Source organism: Aythya marila, assembly GCF_965140915.1.
Source record: "Aythya marila genome assembly, chromosome: 11".
Classification (NCBI taxonomy): Eukaryota; Metazoa; Chordata; class Aves; order Anseriformes; family Anatidae; genus Aythya; species Aythya marila.
Window position 1 is genome coordinate 21,434,574 of NC_139052.1, and position 16,295 is coordinate 21,450,868.

Below are 16,295 nucleotides of genomic sequence, written 5' to 3' on the forward strand. Positions count from 1 at the left end.
TGACGGGGCTTTTTTGTGTTCGTTTGTTTGTTGTTCAACCACGTTCAATCCGTGTTCGTGATCAGAAAGCAACGCTTCCGCTGTTAGCGCAGCATCTCGTGATGCACGTGACCGTGCTCATTAATTAACACAGCTGTTAACGAGGGGGAAGTGGAGGTGGTTTTTATTCGTCCCGGTAGCAGGCAGGAGCGGGGGCAGCGGCAGCACGACACAACGCACAAGTGCCCTCTGCTGGTGAAAGGGCTTCTCACAAGAGCGTTGTCAAACGGCAATAAAGTTTTTACTTCATTGATTGATTGATTGATAAAAGAAAATCATCCCTTCCTTCACTGCTTTCCTTAAAATAGCCCCATTTGTTCATCTTTTACAGAAATACTAAAAACGTTAAATGAACACGTATAAAACTTAAAAATCACAGCACTCGTCTTTCTCTAGAGAAAGGAAAAATCGCCTTCAGAGGAAAAAAGAAAAGTCCCTAAAAAAGTTGCATCAGCTGACTGAGAAACGAGTGGCTCGGGGAAGGGCTGGGGTTGTGGTATGGCACCCTGACATCGGGGGCTGCCTGGCATTTGTGCCTCGTGTGCTCCTGGATCTGTCCCCCCTCAGCACGGGGAGCCCGGCACACGCCACCAGCAGCCGGGGGTTCTGGCTGTGAGGGCAGGAACACGCTTGGTTTGGGCTAGGGACAGCGGGCACGGATCTGCCTACCACAGGAAGCTTTGTGCAAGCACAGGAATCCATCTGCACCTAACAAATATCAGCAGACTTCTTTCTTCTTCTTGCTTTCTTGATTCTAGCATTTAGAAATTCACACGTGATCAATTATTCCTTTCTCTGTATCCACTTTCCCCAGCCTGTGCTCTCCTCTTACACCTGGGGAATAGGGTAAGATGCACAAGCAGCAAGACCACACATATTCTTGCCACGTTCAATAAGGAAATACCTGGAAAGAGAAACAAGCAGGTATGAGTGAGTATTCCCTGCTCCTCCAGCAGTCAGCATGCCTGACACTGACATATGGTGACTGCTGTTGTGTGAGTTCCTTTCTCATGCCAATGCAAAGAGCAGATACGTATCACAGAGCTGTTATCTCCAGTAGGTCACCAGGAGATGCCACTCCATTCCCTGTCCCCCCGTACTGCGAGCTAGCACCCAACTATAAAGTTTCACTTGCACCTGGAAATACACAAGATACTGTGGAGCTGGAGTGAACTTGCAGCACGACCTGTTCCTCTTTGGCTGTGTGAGCACAGAAGAGGCACTGCACCACCACACAGCTCCCGCAGCAGCCAGGTGCATCAACTGCACAGCGGCGCTCCCAGAAGCTGATCTGAGGGCCTGGCCTAACCAGTCACCCCAGACCAGTTTTTAGAACCAGCTCTCCTTCACTCCCAAGGCTCGGATGATTTACCTGCCTTTTCACTGATTATGAAACAGATGCGAAATTTCAGCCTGAGAGCATCAGGGTGACCTGGCAGCTCACGTGGGCAGCTGGAATCCCATGCACGTGACATTCTTTTACCAGATGCTGGGACCTCCTTACCCATCCATGCCCCACAGAGGGCCCCAAGAGTTCTTAACGATCCAGTAAGGAGTCCCATTTTCTTCTCCATACCCAACAGCTAGGACAGCATGGTTCACCTTGTCGGGAGTGTGCTCACATCGTGGGCTGCAAAAGAAAAACCATGCAGATTTTTTTTACATAAAACAATAGCATGTAGTTAATCATGGGTTAGCCAGCATTTTTGACAGCACTGAAACTACAAAAAGAACTAATGGATACTCTGAACTTCCAGCTGTGACGATTAGGGAGGAATGACAAGAAAAGGAGATACAGCTCTGTTTTCTCACTCAGAAATTATTACCGGCTGTATGAGAGGCCAGGCTGTTAGACTATATGGACCTTTGATCCTAGCACCTGGTCTGGCCTTTTGTTCTGAATTAACATCAACATTGTTACAGAAGAACAACACACACACACACACAAAAAAAAAAAAAAAGCAAAAGGATTTTTCCAACGAAAAACAGAAGTTCTTAGTGCATTTCACACACTGCACAAGCAACAGTGAGCTCCTCAATCTCACTACACATTTTCTTGTATTTCCTTTGCACTTCCTGTTTTTAAATTGCACTCAATAAAAGTTGCTGACTTGCTATCAAGACATCACAAGGTACAAGCTCCCATCTCCACAAATGCTGTTTTTATGCAATTTCAAATTGCAGATCACTAAAAGATCAATAACCACCACTAAAGATTTACTCTTTTTGAATCTGTTAACAGTTGGTCTGTGGAGCATAGGCTGAAACCCCTGGGACACCAATTATTCTATACACTTTGACTTTAAATCTCCCTGAGACATGATAACTTTACTTGATGGGTTCCTTAAACTGGAGTCCTATTACAAAGTATCTTGACTGTCTCCCTGCTTTCACACCCTAGGTCTGCCTGTTGCTCCCAGTCAACCTTTTAAAGTAAACACTTACTGCGTTTATTGCAACAGCAAAGCCACTTGGATTCACGACACTGCCTACTCTTTCCCTTGCAGCTCCCTGGGGCAGATCGCTCACACTTAGACTCTTCGTTTAATTTTCCCTGCAGTTCTACGTGACTGGGGATTCATTACCCTAAAGCATTTTTCTAGTTCTCTCCAAACATGCACTTTTCCCATTTCTTGCCTAACAGAAATCTACCCTGTCACCATCAGCTTCCAAAGTCTTTCTGAAGTGTACTAACCAGCCCTTTCAGTAGCTTTTTGCCTTTGCTATAGACCTGTGTTTCAAACACAGCCTGGCCTTGAGGCTGGATGGGCTCCCAGCACTGAACTGTCTGCAAGCACGCTGTTCCCTCTTCCTCATGCTGCTTCCCCCGGGAAATCAGCATTTTAAGGCTCAATTTGCTTATATTTCCAATTTTCTGTTTAAAAGGAAATGCAAGAATACAGTCCACTCCCTGTGTCCAGTGCCACAAAGAAGGAGAAATGGCGATGTGAGCAATTCCAGCCCCTCTTCCCTCTCACCCTCCAGGCTCAGAAATACTCACTTTGAATAGACTCCTTTTCTGTAGTGCATGAAGTTACTCGTCACCTCAAACGCAAAGCTCACCGGGTTGTACTTCCCCACCGCTTCCACCATGCCAGCCTCATCGTACTGCAAGAAGAGGATCCCAGGGTCATTTATGTCCTGGTTACACTGGGACCGGTCATGATGCCCCGGACCAGCAGTTAGGGCACAGTGGCTATTCCTGGCTTTCTGCTCACGGGCAGAAATGTGCCTCTTATGGGCACTGAAACACAAGAACCAAGAATTTATTATTTTCTGGAGGCACACCCGCTGTGGAAACAAGGCAAAGGCCCTAGCACCTGTACGTGACTGCAGCACTCCACTGGTGCCACCTTCAGAAAAGGGAGCAGCAGGACTTTTAGAGGACTTTTAGTAGCCCACACAGGTGCAGTCAGGATGTAATGTCTTCCTGCCAAGCAACACAAGCTGATGGAGAGCAGCTTTCAGAGGCAGCCACGCTGCCCAGCCCTGTTCAGACACCTCCCTGCAGGCACTGGAGCTGGTCGCATGCTTTATGGGTGCCAGAACTCAGTGCAGCCTGGCGGGTGCATGCCCTGCTGAGGGAAGGTGGGTGCAGACACCCCGTGAGCTGGGGATGAGGTGAGCCAGCCCTGTATGGGGTCAGCCAGGCCCCATACACCCTGCAGGGAGCAGCATGCCTCGGGGCAGCCGAGCGCTTTCCAGGTCAGGCCTGGCACAGCGTGAATGAACACCCTGAAGTTTGGAAACGTCTCCCTCAGGGACTTACCTGCGTGATGTTGATAACATCTTTGACGAACGCAATGGCCTTGTCTGGCTGGAACTTGCACGTGCCGTTCTGTGCAGACGGAAAGCGGTCAGTGCCAGAGCCCCCTCTGCACCCCCCGCTGCAGACACGCGCCCCAGCTGCCCGGCAGTACCTCAGCCCGGTACGGGTAGGCGTCCTCCCCCATCAGCCCTTTGTTATACATTATGTATTCAAAAGCTTGGCTTGGCAGGCCCCTGCAAAACAACACAGCCAGCATGCAGATTAATTAGGACAGCAACGCGGCAGCTTCTGCAGAGCACACCAGAAACCTTCCTGCACCTCCCTACAGATATGGAGAGGGAGCAAAGGGAAGGACAGCGTGCATCCCGCACCCTCTGAGGCACAGATTCTGGTCTGTCCCTGCAGCATCTCCCCACCTGGAAGCCCCAAACCAGTCCGTCCCACTGCTGGGCAAAGTCCTACACGTGGGCCTGCACAGACATCCAACACCTCCTTCTCAGGGCTCCCTGGGGACAATGCCAACACAGGAGCCCCAAGACACGAGGCCACTGTGCCGAGGCCGCACTGCTAACCCCGCTAACCGAGCTCCACCACAGGGGGACTTTGGCCTCTCCTCCTGTGAGGAGGTTTTCTGTGACCTGTGCCCAGCCTGCAGCCAGGACCCGCAGCTCCCAGGGCCCCAGGACACAGCCTGGGGCGGGCAGGAGCCCCCTGAGCCCCCCTGCCGGGGGGGCACACGTGGGGATGGAAGGAAAGGGGAGCATGACCAGGGTGTGCTTGCAACAACGAGTCACGTAAAAGAGAAAATGCACAAAAGTGGTTTTCTCAGCTCTCTGAGCACTCCTCAGGGACCACTTATCTTACAGAAAAAAAAAAAGATTTCAGAAAGCCCTTTTTTCTGCTTCTAGCAGCACCAGTAGGAATTTACCAAAGGGGAAGCAGAGGTTTCTGTGGGTCCTTACAGCACCATGAGATATGCGTGACCCATGAGCAATGCAATAGATAAAACTTCCCTTGCTTTCCCTAAGCACGTTAGAGCCTAGCTACACAGCACTCGTGACTAGTATCTGTTAAAAAAAAAAAAAAAAAAAAAAAAAAACAAGTATCAGAAGAAAAACTAATAAAGAGGAGGAACAACAGAAGTTAGGAAGTGTTGGAGACTTTGTGAAACATTCTAACCTTCAGAGAGGGTGAAATTAAAACAAGAAAATGAAACAAAACAAAACCCCAAACCATTATCCCTGATACATTTCAGCTCAGGGGAAACAACATTTCAAAGATTCTAAGAAACAAACATTCCAAGGTCTGGAAGGATCCTAACACCTGAGGAAGGCTGTCAAGCACGGACCACGAGATGCTCATGTTTATTCTTCACTACTTCAGCTTACTTACCCGCTGCAGCCATGGTTGTTAAAAGCCTGAGCGCAATCAACTAACTGCTGCTCCGCCTGCAGACAAGGTTTTTGTGTCAGTGTACATACAAACAACTGCATTCAGAGCCAGGGAGACCGCACACAACGGGCAAGGTCTGGGTGCTGCTCCTATGGAGGCAGCCCCGGTGCGATCTGGAGTCACCCCTCTGGACAGGGCCAGCGCTGCCCGAGGCAGCAGGAGGAGGAAGAGGAGGGGAATGCAGCTCCCTGGGGAAGGCGCCTTCCTTCTCCGGCCTGCTGACACCGCCTGGCCCCCAGGCACTGGCTGAGATCTCGTCCAAAGGTCAAGTTTGTTTTTAACACTAATACCCAGCCCTCGGGTATGTCACTTGAGCGGCTGCTGCCTTTCCGGCCCTTCAGAACAGAAAGGCTCCAGGAGCTCAGGAGTGTCCCCCCACGCTGCTCTCAACGCTCAGCCCCCGTGGCCTCATCCTGCTCCGAAAAAGGCTCTGCCCAAGGCACTCAGACCATGAGCAGGGACAGCGATGGGCACATCCCCAGGGACACAGAGCTCCTGGCTTCATGCAGCTGTAGGGCTCTGCCCGCTGCAGGGACCCCTCTTACCAGGGAGAGCAGCTTTCCCGTGGCAATTGCGATCGCCGACTCCAGGCACCCCGTGGTAGAAAAGGTCCAGCAGCTCCCGCAGGGGCCCTGAGTTAGGAACAGGGGAGAAACTGGTCTGCAATGCTCAGCGGGGTCACCAGCCAGGGCAGGAGGCACGGCAGGGGCACAGTGCTCCCCCCAGCCTCCACCTGGGAGGCTGCAGCATCCTCCCACCCCAGTCCCGAGGGGCTCCCTTGGTAAAAAAGCCCACAGAGGTGCTCTCCCCTGCGGGCCTGCTCCTGCTGTGCTGCCCATCGCTCCCGCTCCTCACCTGGTTTTTCACGGGTGTCACGTAGTTTCCTTTTTTCCTCCAGTCAATGGAGTCTGGATACGGCCCCGAGCTGCGCAGGAAGTTCCCCTTCGTGGCCGAGCAGTTCTACGAGCAAGGCAGGAGGGCTGCAGGGTCACGCAGCCACGGGGTGCTGGCCCTCGGGTGGGCGCAGAGCCCCCCGCGGCACGGAGCCCCCCATGGCACGGGCTCCCTATGAACCCACCTGGGGCTCTCTCCACAGGTACATCTTCTTGAACTCCGTGAAGGTCAGATCGGAGAACTGGTTGAGGCCCACTTATATGAAAAAAGGAGGGAGGAGGAATGCTTTATTAACCAACGAAGGGCGCTGGGGGGTGGGGGGCGAGGCCGGGGGCAGGGGCAGCTCCTACTTTCGAAGCTGTGGTTGCCGGCGTTGTGCTCGTCGATGCGCCGCTTGTTGCCCACGAAGACCCGCAGCCGGTGCCCGTACTCGGCCGGCCCGTAGCGCCTCCCGTTCTGCCACGAGGCGCACAAGTGGCAGCGCCCCCCGAGCCGGAGCCGCCCCCGGGCGCCCCCCGAGCCGCCCCCGGCCCGCACGGAGCCGCCCCGGCCCCGCGCCCCCGGGGAGCCGCTCCCGGCCCGGCTCGGCTCGGCTCGGTCCCCGGCGGCAGCGGAGCTTTACCTGCAGCATCCAGGCCTTGAAGAGCTGCTCCTCTGCGGGAGAGAGGACAGCGGCATGGCGGCGGCTCGCCCGGCTCGGCTCGCCCTAGCCCGGCTCGCCCCAGCCCGGCACGGCTCGGCTCGGCTCAGCCCAGCTCGCCCCAGCCCGTCCCCGGCCGAGCAGATCGGGCCCGGCGAGCACCCGGAGCGGCGCAGCGAGCCGTGCTGACCCGAGCCGTGCCGTGCTGACCCGAGCCGTGCCGTGCCGACCCGAGCCGTGCCACCCCATCCCCTCCCGGTACCTTGGGCTGTCACCGCCGAGGCGGCGGCGGGCGCCAGGAGCGCGGCCAAAGCCAGCAGCACGGGGTAGCCCATCGCCGAGCCGTGCCGTGCCGAGCCGAGCCGAGCCGTGCTGAGCCTCCGCGGGGCGGAGCGGGGCACCCGGTCCCTCCCCGGGGCGGGCCGGACCCGCCGCCGCCGGGCCCCCCCCTGTAAGGCTCCCCCCGACCCTCCCCCGGAGCCGTGCGGGGCCGGCGTTCGGCCCCGGGTCAGGCTGATAGAAACGGCAGCAGTCCTCGTTCACCCTGAGATAGAATAGATTTATTAGCAAGAGGTAATCAGGAAACATATATTTTTACAAAAATGGAAATATTTTTCCAAACAAGCTGTAAGTTGAAATATTTTAGGGCTTGAAATAGAATTCTCATACCACGAGGTATTGCTTACAGCAAAAGTTTTCTGTCTGTTATAGTGGAGCATGCCTGCCACTTTAAAGTTAAACTGTGTTTATATACTGTACAATGTAAAAAATACATGGTAATATTCACAGAATAAGCACTACATTACTATATTCCTGCTAGAAGGTGGTTAGACAGGATTACAGTATATGTAATAAAAACACTCGGTCATTTTGTCTAATTCTACATCATGTTACTCAGTTGTCACAAGGAATACGGAGCTGTAGCATATCAACAGGAGCTTGCGGGAGCAGAATGCAGCTAAGGGCACGAGGTCCGTTTCCTCTCCCCGCTCGCAGCGGGCTCGGTTCCGCGCAGGAGCCCCCTGGCAGGGGGTGGTGGCACACAGGGAGGGCAGCTTGGTCCGCTGGGGTGGCTCGGACGGGTGGGTGCTGTTTCACTGCCCCGCAGAGCCAGGGCCACGGCCGCGTCCCCCTGCCCTGCAGCCCGGTGCCACGCAGCCGCTCCCCAGGCTGGGCAGGGGAGGCGAGTGCCCGCGCGGCTCCTGTACGTCCCCCCCCCTGCCCTGCTGTCCCCGGCCCCCTCGAGAAGAGCAAATGACAAAAATTAACATCGTGGAAAAGAAACCGGGACTCCAGCAAAGTGTCAACGCGTGAAACCTCAAACAACGCGGGGAATCCTACGCGAGGGCTACTGCGGCCTAACACCGAGGGGCTGGGTTTGCTCGGAGAAGCACAGAGGTGGGAGTCACTGCAGGGCGCCCGACATGAACAAGGAGCTATGTACAGTATGCTATAGCGTGTGTACACGAGCAGCCGCCGGCCGCTCTCCGGCTTCAGGAAGGCAGCTTGGGCTCTATTCGCAGGGACGCTTCGTAGAGGGTTTCCTCATCCATCACGAACGTCTGGTCCAGCAGGTACTGCGTCACCTGGGGACGGGGCAGAGCGTTAGCGCTGTGCTCACCTCCACCCCTGAAATGAGGAACGGGGAGAGGCCGAGAAGGGCCTGCAGTTCCTGCCAAGAGACACAGGCACTGCAAGTGCTTATCCCACCCCAGGATTGCAAAGTCATCCAGTCCCCACTTGCTCTTCTGCTTTTCTTGCCTACCCATCCTCTGCAGGGCTGTTTTATCAGCCACACAGCTCTCTTAGGCTGAGAACACCAAATCCTGATAAGGAAGGCCCTCTAACCTTAGCACAGGGAACGCAGGCTCTTGCTGTGGGAATGCTGCTGACAGGGCAGGACATTTGCTCTGGTGTTAGCAGAAAACCTGCTAGCAGTTCCTGGGAGAGTTTTTCCCCAGTGCCATTTTGGGCCCTGGTGCAGCTGGTGCTGCTTGGGGGCCATGGGGTGGGGGGGTTGCCGTCAGCTGGCAGCAAAGCACCAGCAGCAGTTGCACTCGGGGGGGGGGCAGTTTTCAGTGGGTTTCTCAGGCCTGGGGAGCTTTCACAAACACTTCTCCTTTCCCCAAGCACCAGAGGCCAAGAGGAGGCAGGGATTTATCTGGTGCGTCCCGGTGAGACCCAGCTGCACCAGCCTGGCCCCTCGCGGGTACCAGGCTGTGGGTACCCAGCGCTGCAGAAGTGAAAATCAGAGCCTGGATCCCAGCTGGTGGTCATGGTCCAGAGGCACATGAGCAGCTCCTGCCACCACCCCAGGAGCCCCCAGCACCGGCAGGGGGGTTTGGTGCCACGGCTGGGGCATGGCACAGGCTCAGCGGATGGCTGCAGGGCAGAGGCACTGCTCCAGGATGGGCCCTGCTGCTTCTGGAGAGCAAGAGCCCTGCAGGCAGCGGAAACCCCGCACCACGACGATGTTTCCTGGGTGGTTCCCCTGTGCAGCAGCAGAGGAAGCACGAGGGTGGCCACAACTTGCCATCTCCTCACACATGTGGGGGGCACCGCGTGGCAGAGGCCACCAGCACCAGGCTGTGTGGGTGGGACGGTCTGTGCTGGCAGCCCGCAGCCCTCGGCACGGTAACTCCTCCTGGTCTCTAGCCTGGGTTGGGACAGCCCAGCTGCAACTTTTGGGGGCCGGGGGAGGACACAGAGTGGCTCTGCTCTGTGCAAAGCTGCTGCAGGGAAGTGGCAGCACCAAGGGAGGGCACAGCCGCTGTGCTGCATCACACTGTGGTCCCTGCAAGCAAGCAGTGCGTGCGCTTTATCATCACTCCAAGCAGCCCCAGGAGCACCCCAGGGTGCTGGCTGCTAACCACCCACCCTGCCCGCCCACCCTGCAGCTGGCCAAGGCAGCCCTTGGTGCACACATCGCAGGTCCCGTGCTGTTAGCCACGCGCTGCGGGTGCACGGGGTGCTGAGCGAGCACAGCCTGGACACGACCCCAGCTCTGCCGAACGCCCACAATGGCAGGAACCACATCGGGAGAAAGGCCAATGCTCAGCCCGTGCTGGGCCTGTTGCATCCAGGCGTGGCGGCTGTCTGAAGCAACGCCTCCCCTGCAGCACCCAGGGGAGCTGCTGCGGCTGCCCTCGGTCCCTGCAGCCCTGCTGAGCCCCTGCAGCACAGCACAGCACCAGCAGGGAGGCACCAGCCACATTTCTGCTGCAGCAGCAAACACCAAGGGAGCACCAGACGCGGTCCCACTGCCACTTGTTACTCATTCCTCCTTTCAGCCCCAGGTAAAACACGAGCTCTGGCCAAGTGCCTGCCTGGGAGCCGCTCTCCTGCACAGGGGAACCCCCCCACCAGGGACCCCCGCACTCCCTCCCAGTTCATGGCTCTGCTGCTCCCCGGCCACTCCAAGCACGGGGGGCACAGAAGTCCCACATCTTCCCCAAAGGAGCTGCCACAGATCCAAGGCTCGGGCGCTGCAGCTCAGGTGGGGCACGAGGAGAGGAGGGAGTGTGCAGCCCTCGTACCTTAGGCTGGTGCTCGATCTTGTAGGAGGTTTGCTGGAACTGGCGGATCTCTCTTATGATGTGGGAAATCTGTCCAGGGAGAGGACAAAGCTGCTGTTAACGGCTCTGCCACCAGCACTGCCACCACGTCCCGGCACCAGCGGGGCAGCGAGCCACCACCCTGCCCGCATCCTCCCACCCCAGCACATAGCGGGGCCGCCTGGTCCCCTTTGTACCTGTCCAGGACCCAGAGCCATCGGTCCCACAGCCTGGCACCGCGGGGCCACAGCACTCACCATCCTCATTTTGGAGAAGTTCACCAGCCCGTCCTCGGTGTAATTGGGGGTCCCCTCCTCTATGAAGGCCAGGTCGGTCAGGTACATCCCCAGGTAGGGGACACAAGGAGGGTCGCAGCTTCAGGAGCGAATGGGAAACGAACGAGAGAGAAAACTTCCTTACTCGGGGCTTGCCTGGGCTCTGCAGGGGAGGGAGAAGGGTCGGGCCCCATGGATGTCAGGGTTTGAAGGGTTTTCTAACGCACAGAGACTCCAGAGCTCATCCCTGCTGCCTCCCTGCAGGCTGACACCATTAATGAAACCCACCCGGGAGGCCCTTTTGTTCACGTCTTCCTGCACCGCTGCCCGAAGGAGCAGCACATTATTTGGGATCGCTCCACAAGCTGCTGCCCCGTGCCTGCTGGACGGGACTTCCCGTCAGCACGGGCTCTGAAATGAGCTCGTGAGCGAGGTCTGGACCCGGGGTGCCTGCACAAAGCGAGAGCCTCCCCGACGGGGCGCAGCGCTCGGCCGCGGCCTGTGCCAGCCGCGGGGCATCGCCGCCCACACTTACTTCTTCAGCGCCTCCCTCAGGTTCTTGAACCTGCCCTCCGACGACACCAGCTTCTGCAGCTTGTCGATCAGAGCCTTCGTCTGCAAGAGACCCAAGGGTTTGGGGCAGGGTGGGAAGAGACCCCGTCCCCGGGGCCGCCCCACGCCGCCCGCCCCGCTGCAGCCGCTGCCCGGGGTGCTGCCTGCAGCTCCTGGAGGCCTCCGGAGGAGCTGAGCGAGCACTGGAAAGCAAAAACCTCCAGCATGTACCAGGGATTGGCTGTGCACAGCTCCCCTCCCCTACCTCCCACCTGCTCCTTCTCCAGTGCCTGTCTAAATTTACAGGTTTGGCTTTTTGCAGGAAAAAAAAAAACAACCCACGATGCTTCAGATTCCGAGAGGAGCCCACACAGCGGCTCCGGCAGCCCCTGGGCGCAGTCAGACTCGATACAAGCTATTTCTGTACCAACTAAACCAACACGTGAATTAATTTTGCTTGTCCATAATTGGTACGAGGAGCCCAAAAAACAGCTTAAAGAAGCGCACACACACGTGTGCACTGCAACAACCACGCTTCAGAAAAGGCTCCTGGAGCTGCAGGCACATCCAGCCCGACCCGACGGCCAGGCAGGGCCGGGCTGCACGGGGCACGGCTCAGCCCCGCACCGTACCTGCTTGGAGACCTTGAGCCAGGTTTTCTTCAGGCGGAAGATGGCACTGCGGTTGAGGGAGGAGGTGATCTCCAGCACGGCGTTGTAGTTGTGCAGGCAGCGGCAGATGTCCGCCACGGCCACCCACTTCTCGATGGAGCTCACTCGCGCGTTGATCTCCTCGTTGCGCAGGATCTCAGACGCTATCAAGTTACTGACCTTCAGGAGGACAACAGCCCCAGCCCGGAGTCACAAGGGCAGCAGCCTCCCCCCCCTCAGCCACAAGCTCTCCAGCTTTTTTTACAAGATTTCCCTTTTTTACAAGATTTCCCTTCACTGCAGCAGCAATAGGCGCAGAGGAGCCAGCACGCCTGTGCCACGAGGCACCCCACCTGCAGTGGTTCCCCAGAGCACCGAGCACCCATCGAGCACAGACAGAGGCAGACAAAACCTGCAGCCCCCAGCCCTGGCCAGCACTGGGCCAGGTGTGGCTGTGCTGCTGCTCCTGCGCCCTGTCCCTGCCCGCACTTACGTCGTTGAAGTGTTTTGTGTTTTTCATGATGTAAGGAGTCCTCTCGTTCTTCTCCAGCTTCATCCAGCCTTGCCCAAAGAACTCCCTGCGAAGGACAACGTGCACAGCAAGGCTCCTTCCCCACCAGCCCGCAGCACCCAGGCCCTACCAGCCCTAGGGGTGGCCGGGACCCCCCGTCTGGGCTCCAGGTGGACCCTATGGGTGGGGGGGTGCTGACCAGGGGACAGGAGGAGACCCCCCAGCCAGCTGGGACACTTACTCGTACGGGATCTTCTTGAAGACGAGGTGATCGAGCAGCGTCAGCTGCTCCGCTATTTCCAGAGCCGAGTGATTTTCAAAAGGCTCTGCTTTGACCCCCTCGGCCTAAACAGCAAAGGCAACAATTAGGGCTAATTCGTTAGGACTTCTCACAACTCACAGACATGAAATAAGGCCAAAGGCATCTCCGGTACCAAGAAATGCACCAAGAAGCCAGGAGGGAGCTCACGGGGCAGGGTCCCCACGTCCCACCAGCACTGGGATCTGCCGGCTTCGTGCAGACCGGGGAGCTTTAACGCCGTTACCACCCGTGCACATGTGCGAACACCAAATTAACTCATCTCAACTGCAGTAATTAGGTGTCAGCTCCGGAACAGGCCCCGGCACGCTGATTTCTGTAACCGCTGCCTTTCTGCTCCACGTCTGTTTAATTAATAAAGCACCAGGGAGTCCCAGCTGGAGCAGCACCACTCCACAAACATCTGTGGGGTCAGCAGAGCGAGGACCCGGAGCTGCTCGGGATGGCTTTTCAGGGGACCTCCATAAAAGCAGCACGAAAAGGGACGTCCCGGTCCCCTGGCTGCAGCTGCCCAGGTGCCCGCAGCCACCACCCAAACCGGGGGAACTGGGGCACAGCCACAACTTCTGCCCCCAGACCCTGCACAGGGCCCTCACGCAGGGACTTGGCTGTGCTTTGGCACTAACACCTCAAATCCCTGCCCTGCCTGCAGGTCGCTGCCTTTCCTGGGTGTTTTCCTTAAAGCTGGGCTCCTCGGGAGGAGGGGCAGCCTGAAAACCTGGCTTTGTTTGTGTTCTCCCCTTCAAAGGCAGTTTGCAGCACCAGTGACTGCAGACAAAAGCCTAAAAAGCCCTGCAGGGACTCAAAAACTCCAGAAACCAGAAGGCAGATCCGAAGGCTGGAGGCACTGTTATTTCAGGTGCACCAGGCCGATTTGAAGTGGCTCTTGGTTTTTGCCTGGGAACCGGCTTTGTTTTCGCTAAACACAGAGAAGTGGCACCCGTGCTGCAGCCACCCTGAGGTGTGTAAGTTCACTGCACGCTCCCTGGGCTCTGCTCACAGGCACAGCTCTGTGCCGGAGCCAGCTGTGCTAACACTCATTGCTTTGAGCCCACACACAGCAGCGCTGGCACAGGACGAGGACACGGGGACACCGGGAGCCACGGAGTTCTCCTGCGCCCCTCGGGTGGACACGTCCATGTGTCTCTGCATCGGTGCTGCTGTGGGGTGCAGACAGACAGACGTGGCTGGGGCAGGATCAGAGCTGCCAGCACCAGCAGCAGACCCAGCTGTGCTCACTGCTGGCCCTGTCCTTAAACCTGTCCCTGAGCTGTGACACCCTGATAGCGGCCCTGGAGAGCTGCTCCCTGCCAGGCCGGGTGTGCACAGGTCCCGGGGGGCAGGAGGAGCCCCGCAGGGCCCTGTGCAGCCTCTGTCTGTCCAGCTGTCTGTCCAGCTGCAGCAACAGGACCTCATCAGGGCTGCTGTGCCTGCCCAGCACCTTGTCAAGAAACCAGAGGGAGTGAGGAGGGGAGAGGCACTCACCATCTGCACCACCTCCTCCAGGGTTATCTGGTTGTCTCCGGGATCCTCCTGCGTCAGAGTCCTGCAGCACAAAAAGGCAGCGCTGCCTCAGCTGGGGAAGCAGTGGGGCCACGGCGTGCCCTCATGCTCATGGGCTTTCACAGGTACTTGGTGTTAAAAACCAGTGAGAGGCACAAGGGGCGGAGGTGGCATGCCCTGCTTGTGGCCCCCGCGCTCCCATTGCTGCTCGGATGCGCAGGGACGCAGAGAGCCTTTCCTCTTTGCAGGCACCTCCTGAACCTGCTGCCAGACCCCGTGCTAGGGTTTCATGCCTGCTTTTATCCTGGGTGAGAGCTGAAAGCAGCCGCCGAGAGCGTCCAGGAAAAGCAAACGGCACCAAGGGCCCTTTACCTTATAATGTTGGCCGCCGCTTTCCTCTCCTGGGTCAGGAGCTCGGGATCGTGAATAACTTCCTCCAGAAAGCTAATCACTCTGAACTTCAGCTCCTCGTTGGTTTCAAAGTCCTGCCGAAACAGGCACAGTTACAACTTGAATCAATTGTACTCCCATTGTAGCTCTCCTTGCTGCCTGCCTAAAGCCTGGCTTTAATCCCCGCGCTACCCACGGAGGGGGCACAACGGGGCCGGCTGCTCCCACCCCACGGCGCCTTGGCCAACACCCTGGGGAAAACCAGCAGGAAATGCTCTGGGCTCATTCTGTAATTTGCATTGGCATCTCCTGGACTGGGAGAAACCCGTGGCCCTTCCCAGTAACAACTGGGGGGTGCCTGCCCCCAGCGCCCCTCCCCAGCCCAGAGAAACGGGCAGCAGAGGGGGACAAGGGACAGCAGGGGAAGCCCCGGGCTCTGCCCCTGATTGCATCCTGCAGCTTCTGTGCAGGAATCAAACCCAGCTAACCCATTTCCAGCAGCACCGTGCTGTGGTACCCAGCAGGAGGATACCAGCAGGTCCCACCCCTCCTCGTGTGCACACCGAATATGCAAACGCTGCAATCAAACCACCTCGTCCTTTGTGCCATGCACGAGAAGCTCCAGCTCCCCTGCTTGGCAGCTTTCATCTCCTCCCCATGTCCACTCATTTGCTTAATTAAAAAAAAAAAAGGGCAAATTGCCTTTCCAGCTGGAGCCTGGCTGAGCCCACAGGAATGCAGCCGAACCCGTGCCAGCACTGAGCGACCCCAAAGAGTGCTCCAAGGCCCCTGAGCTGCCCAGCCCCTGTGCCGTGTGGGAGCCCCCTGAGCCTGCGACCCCCCAGTGCCCATCCCAGCCCCCCCGAGCACACCTGTGAGTGTTTGGAGACCCAGTGCCGCAGCACGTTGAGGACCCTGTTGGTGGCCGCTCTCCGGATCACAAACTCCTTGTCCCCGTTCCGCTGGTCGGTCGGGAAGCCTGCAAGGACGGCCCGTCATTTAGCACAGCCACAGCTCCGCCTGGCATTGCTCAGGGCTATTTGCAGGACGGCGAGGAGGCAAAGCCCCAGCTCTCCCAGCACCATGAGGATGCAGGAGCCAGCAAGGCTCAGGGCAGGGGGTGCCTGGGGCCGTGCGTGCAGCCAGCTGTGGGTGCAGAAGCTCTGTGCTGACCCCAGAGCCAGGGTGCTCCTGGAGGAAAACGGCCAGACACCACGGAGATGGGCACCCACAGGGCTTGTCCCCGCAGCGGGGCAGCCCGGGGCCGTGTACCTGCGCTGGCGAGGGACATCCTGCGGTACTTCTCCTTGGTGGGCGTCCCCTCGTTGGCCCCCGCCGTGGCTATGGCGAAGGCAGAGGCGGCGGACAGGGCGCTGCGGGTGCTGTCGAGCTCCCGGCAGGACGTCATCACCACGCCGTTGTTGTAGGAAAACAAGGAGAAGTCTGGGGGGACACAGCAGCACTCAGCCAGGGCAGCAGCCCCAGGCAGTCCCCTCCCCGCAGCACCCCGTCCCCGTGCCGAGCCCCCCGCCCTCACCAGCCCACGTCTTGCCAAGGGGGTGAGCGGCTCTGGGCACTGAGGTTTCATCCAGCACAGCTCTAACAGAGGTTAAGCCCGCAGAGTGCTGTAGGTAACATTCAGGTAGCTACAGGGGAGAACCTATAAGATCAGTGCTTGGTGCCAGGTCGGGCTCATGTTTTTGCAGTGTGGCTCACTCCTAAAACGCCCGATCAGCACAGAGCTGGG

At 57.8% G+C, this 16,295-nt stretch overlaps 2 protein-coding genes across 3 annotated transcripts in view; both read right to left on the bottom strand.

Annotated features, from left to right (window-relative positions):
- Positions 1-124: 124 nt before the first annotated feature.
- CTSH (cathepsin H) lies at positions 125-7,189 on the bottom strand. Its single transcript, XM_082768645.1, has 12 exons — positions 7,057-7,189; positions 6,777-6,808; positions 6,505-6,610; positions 6,339-6,409; positions 6,116-6,220; positions 5,806-5,892; positions 5,201-5,256; positions 3,960-4,041; positions 3,809-3,877; positions 3,041-3,147; positions 1,544-1,669; positions 125-943 (listed from the first exon to the last, which is right to left on the bottom strand). The coding sequence occupies exons 1-12, from the start codon at positions 7,127-7,129 to the stop codon at positions 868-870; spliced, it is 990 nt and encodes a 329-aa protein (XP_082624771.1). The 5' UTR covers positions 7,130-7,189; the 3' UTR covers positions 125-867.
- Positions 7,190-7,380: 191 nt separating this feature from the next.
- The window catches only part of RASGRF1 (Ras protein specific guanine nucleotide releasing factor 1), a 31,392-nt gene continuing 22,477 nt past the window's right edge, over positions 7,381-16,295 (bottom strand). For both annotated transcript variants that reach the window (XM_082768662.1, XM_082768661.1), the window contains exons 17-27: positions 15,821-15,991; positions 15,421-15,527; positions 14,531-14,643; positions 14,141-14,201; positions 12,578-12,681; positions 12,319-12,403; positions 11,808-12,005; positions 11,159-11,238; positions 10,606-10,723; positions 10,331-10,399; positions 7,381-8,380 (exon numbers count right to left, since the gene is read on the bottom strand). In XM_082768662.1, the coding sequence (XP_082624788.1) occupies positions 8,288-8,380; positions 10,331-10,399; positions 10,606-10,723; positions 11,159-11,238; positions 11,808-12,005; positions 12,319-12,403; positions 12,578-12,681; positions 14,141-14,201; positions 14,531-14,643; positions 15,421-15,527; positions 15,821-15,991 (1,199 nt within the window). In that variant the 3' untranslated portion in view covers positions 7,381-8,287. The remainder of the gene's footprint in view (positions 8,381-10,330; positions 10,400-10,605; positions 10,724-11,158; positions 11,239-11,807; positions 12,006-12,318; positions 12,404-12,577; positions 12,682-14,140; positions 14,202-14,530; positions 14,644-15,420; positions 15,528-15,820; positions 15,992-16,295) is intronic.

Excerpts from the sequence above, each read along its gene's own strand:
- CTSH (XM_082768645.1), bottom strand. The coding sequence starts at position 7,129 with ATGGGCTACCCCGTGCTGCTGGCTTTGGCCGCGCTCCTGGCGCCCGCC. Across the intron at positions 3,148-3,808 it reads ATGTTATCAACATCACGCAG|TACGATGAGGCTGGCATGGT; the intron begins GTAAGTCCCTGA and ends CTCTTCTTGCAG. Across the intron at positions 944-1,543 it reads CCTCTGTGGGGCATGGATGG|GTATTTCCTTATTGAACGTG; the intron begins GTAAGGAGGTCC and ends TTCTCTTTCCAG.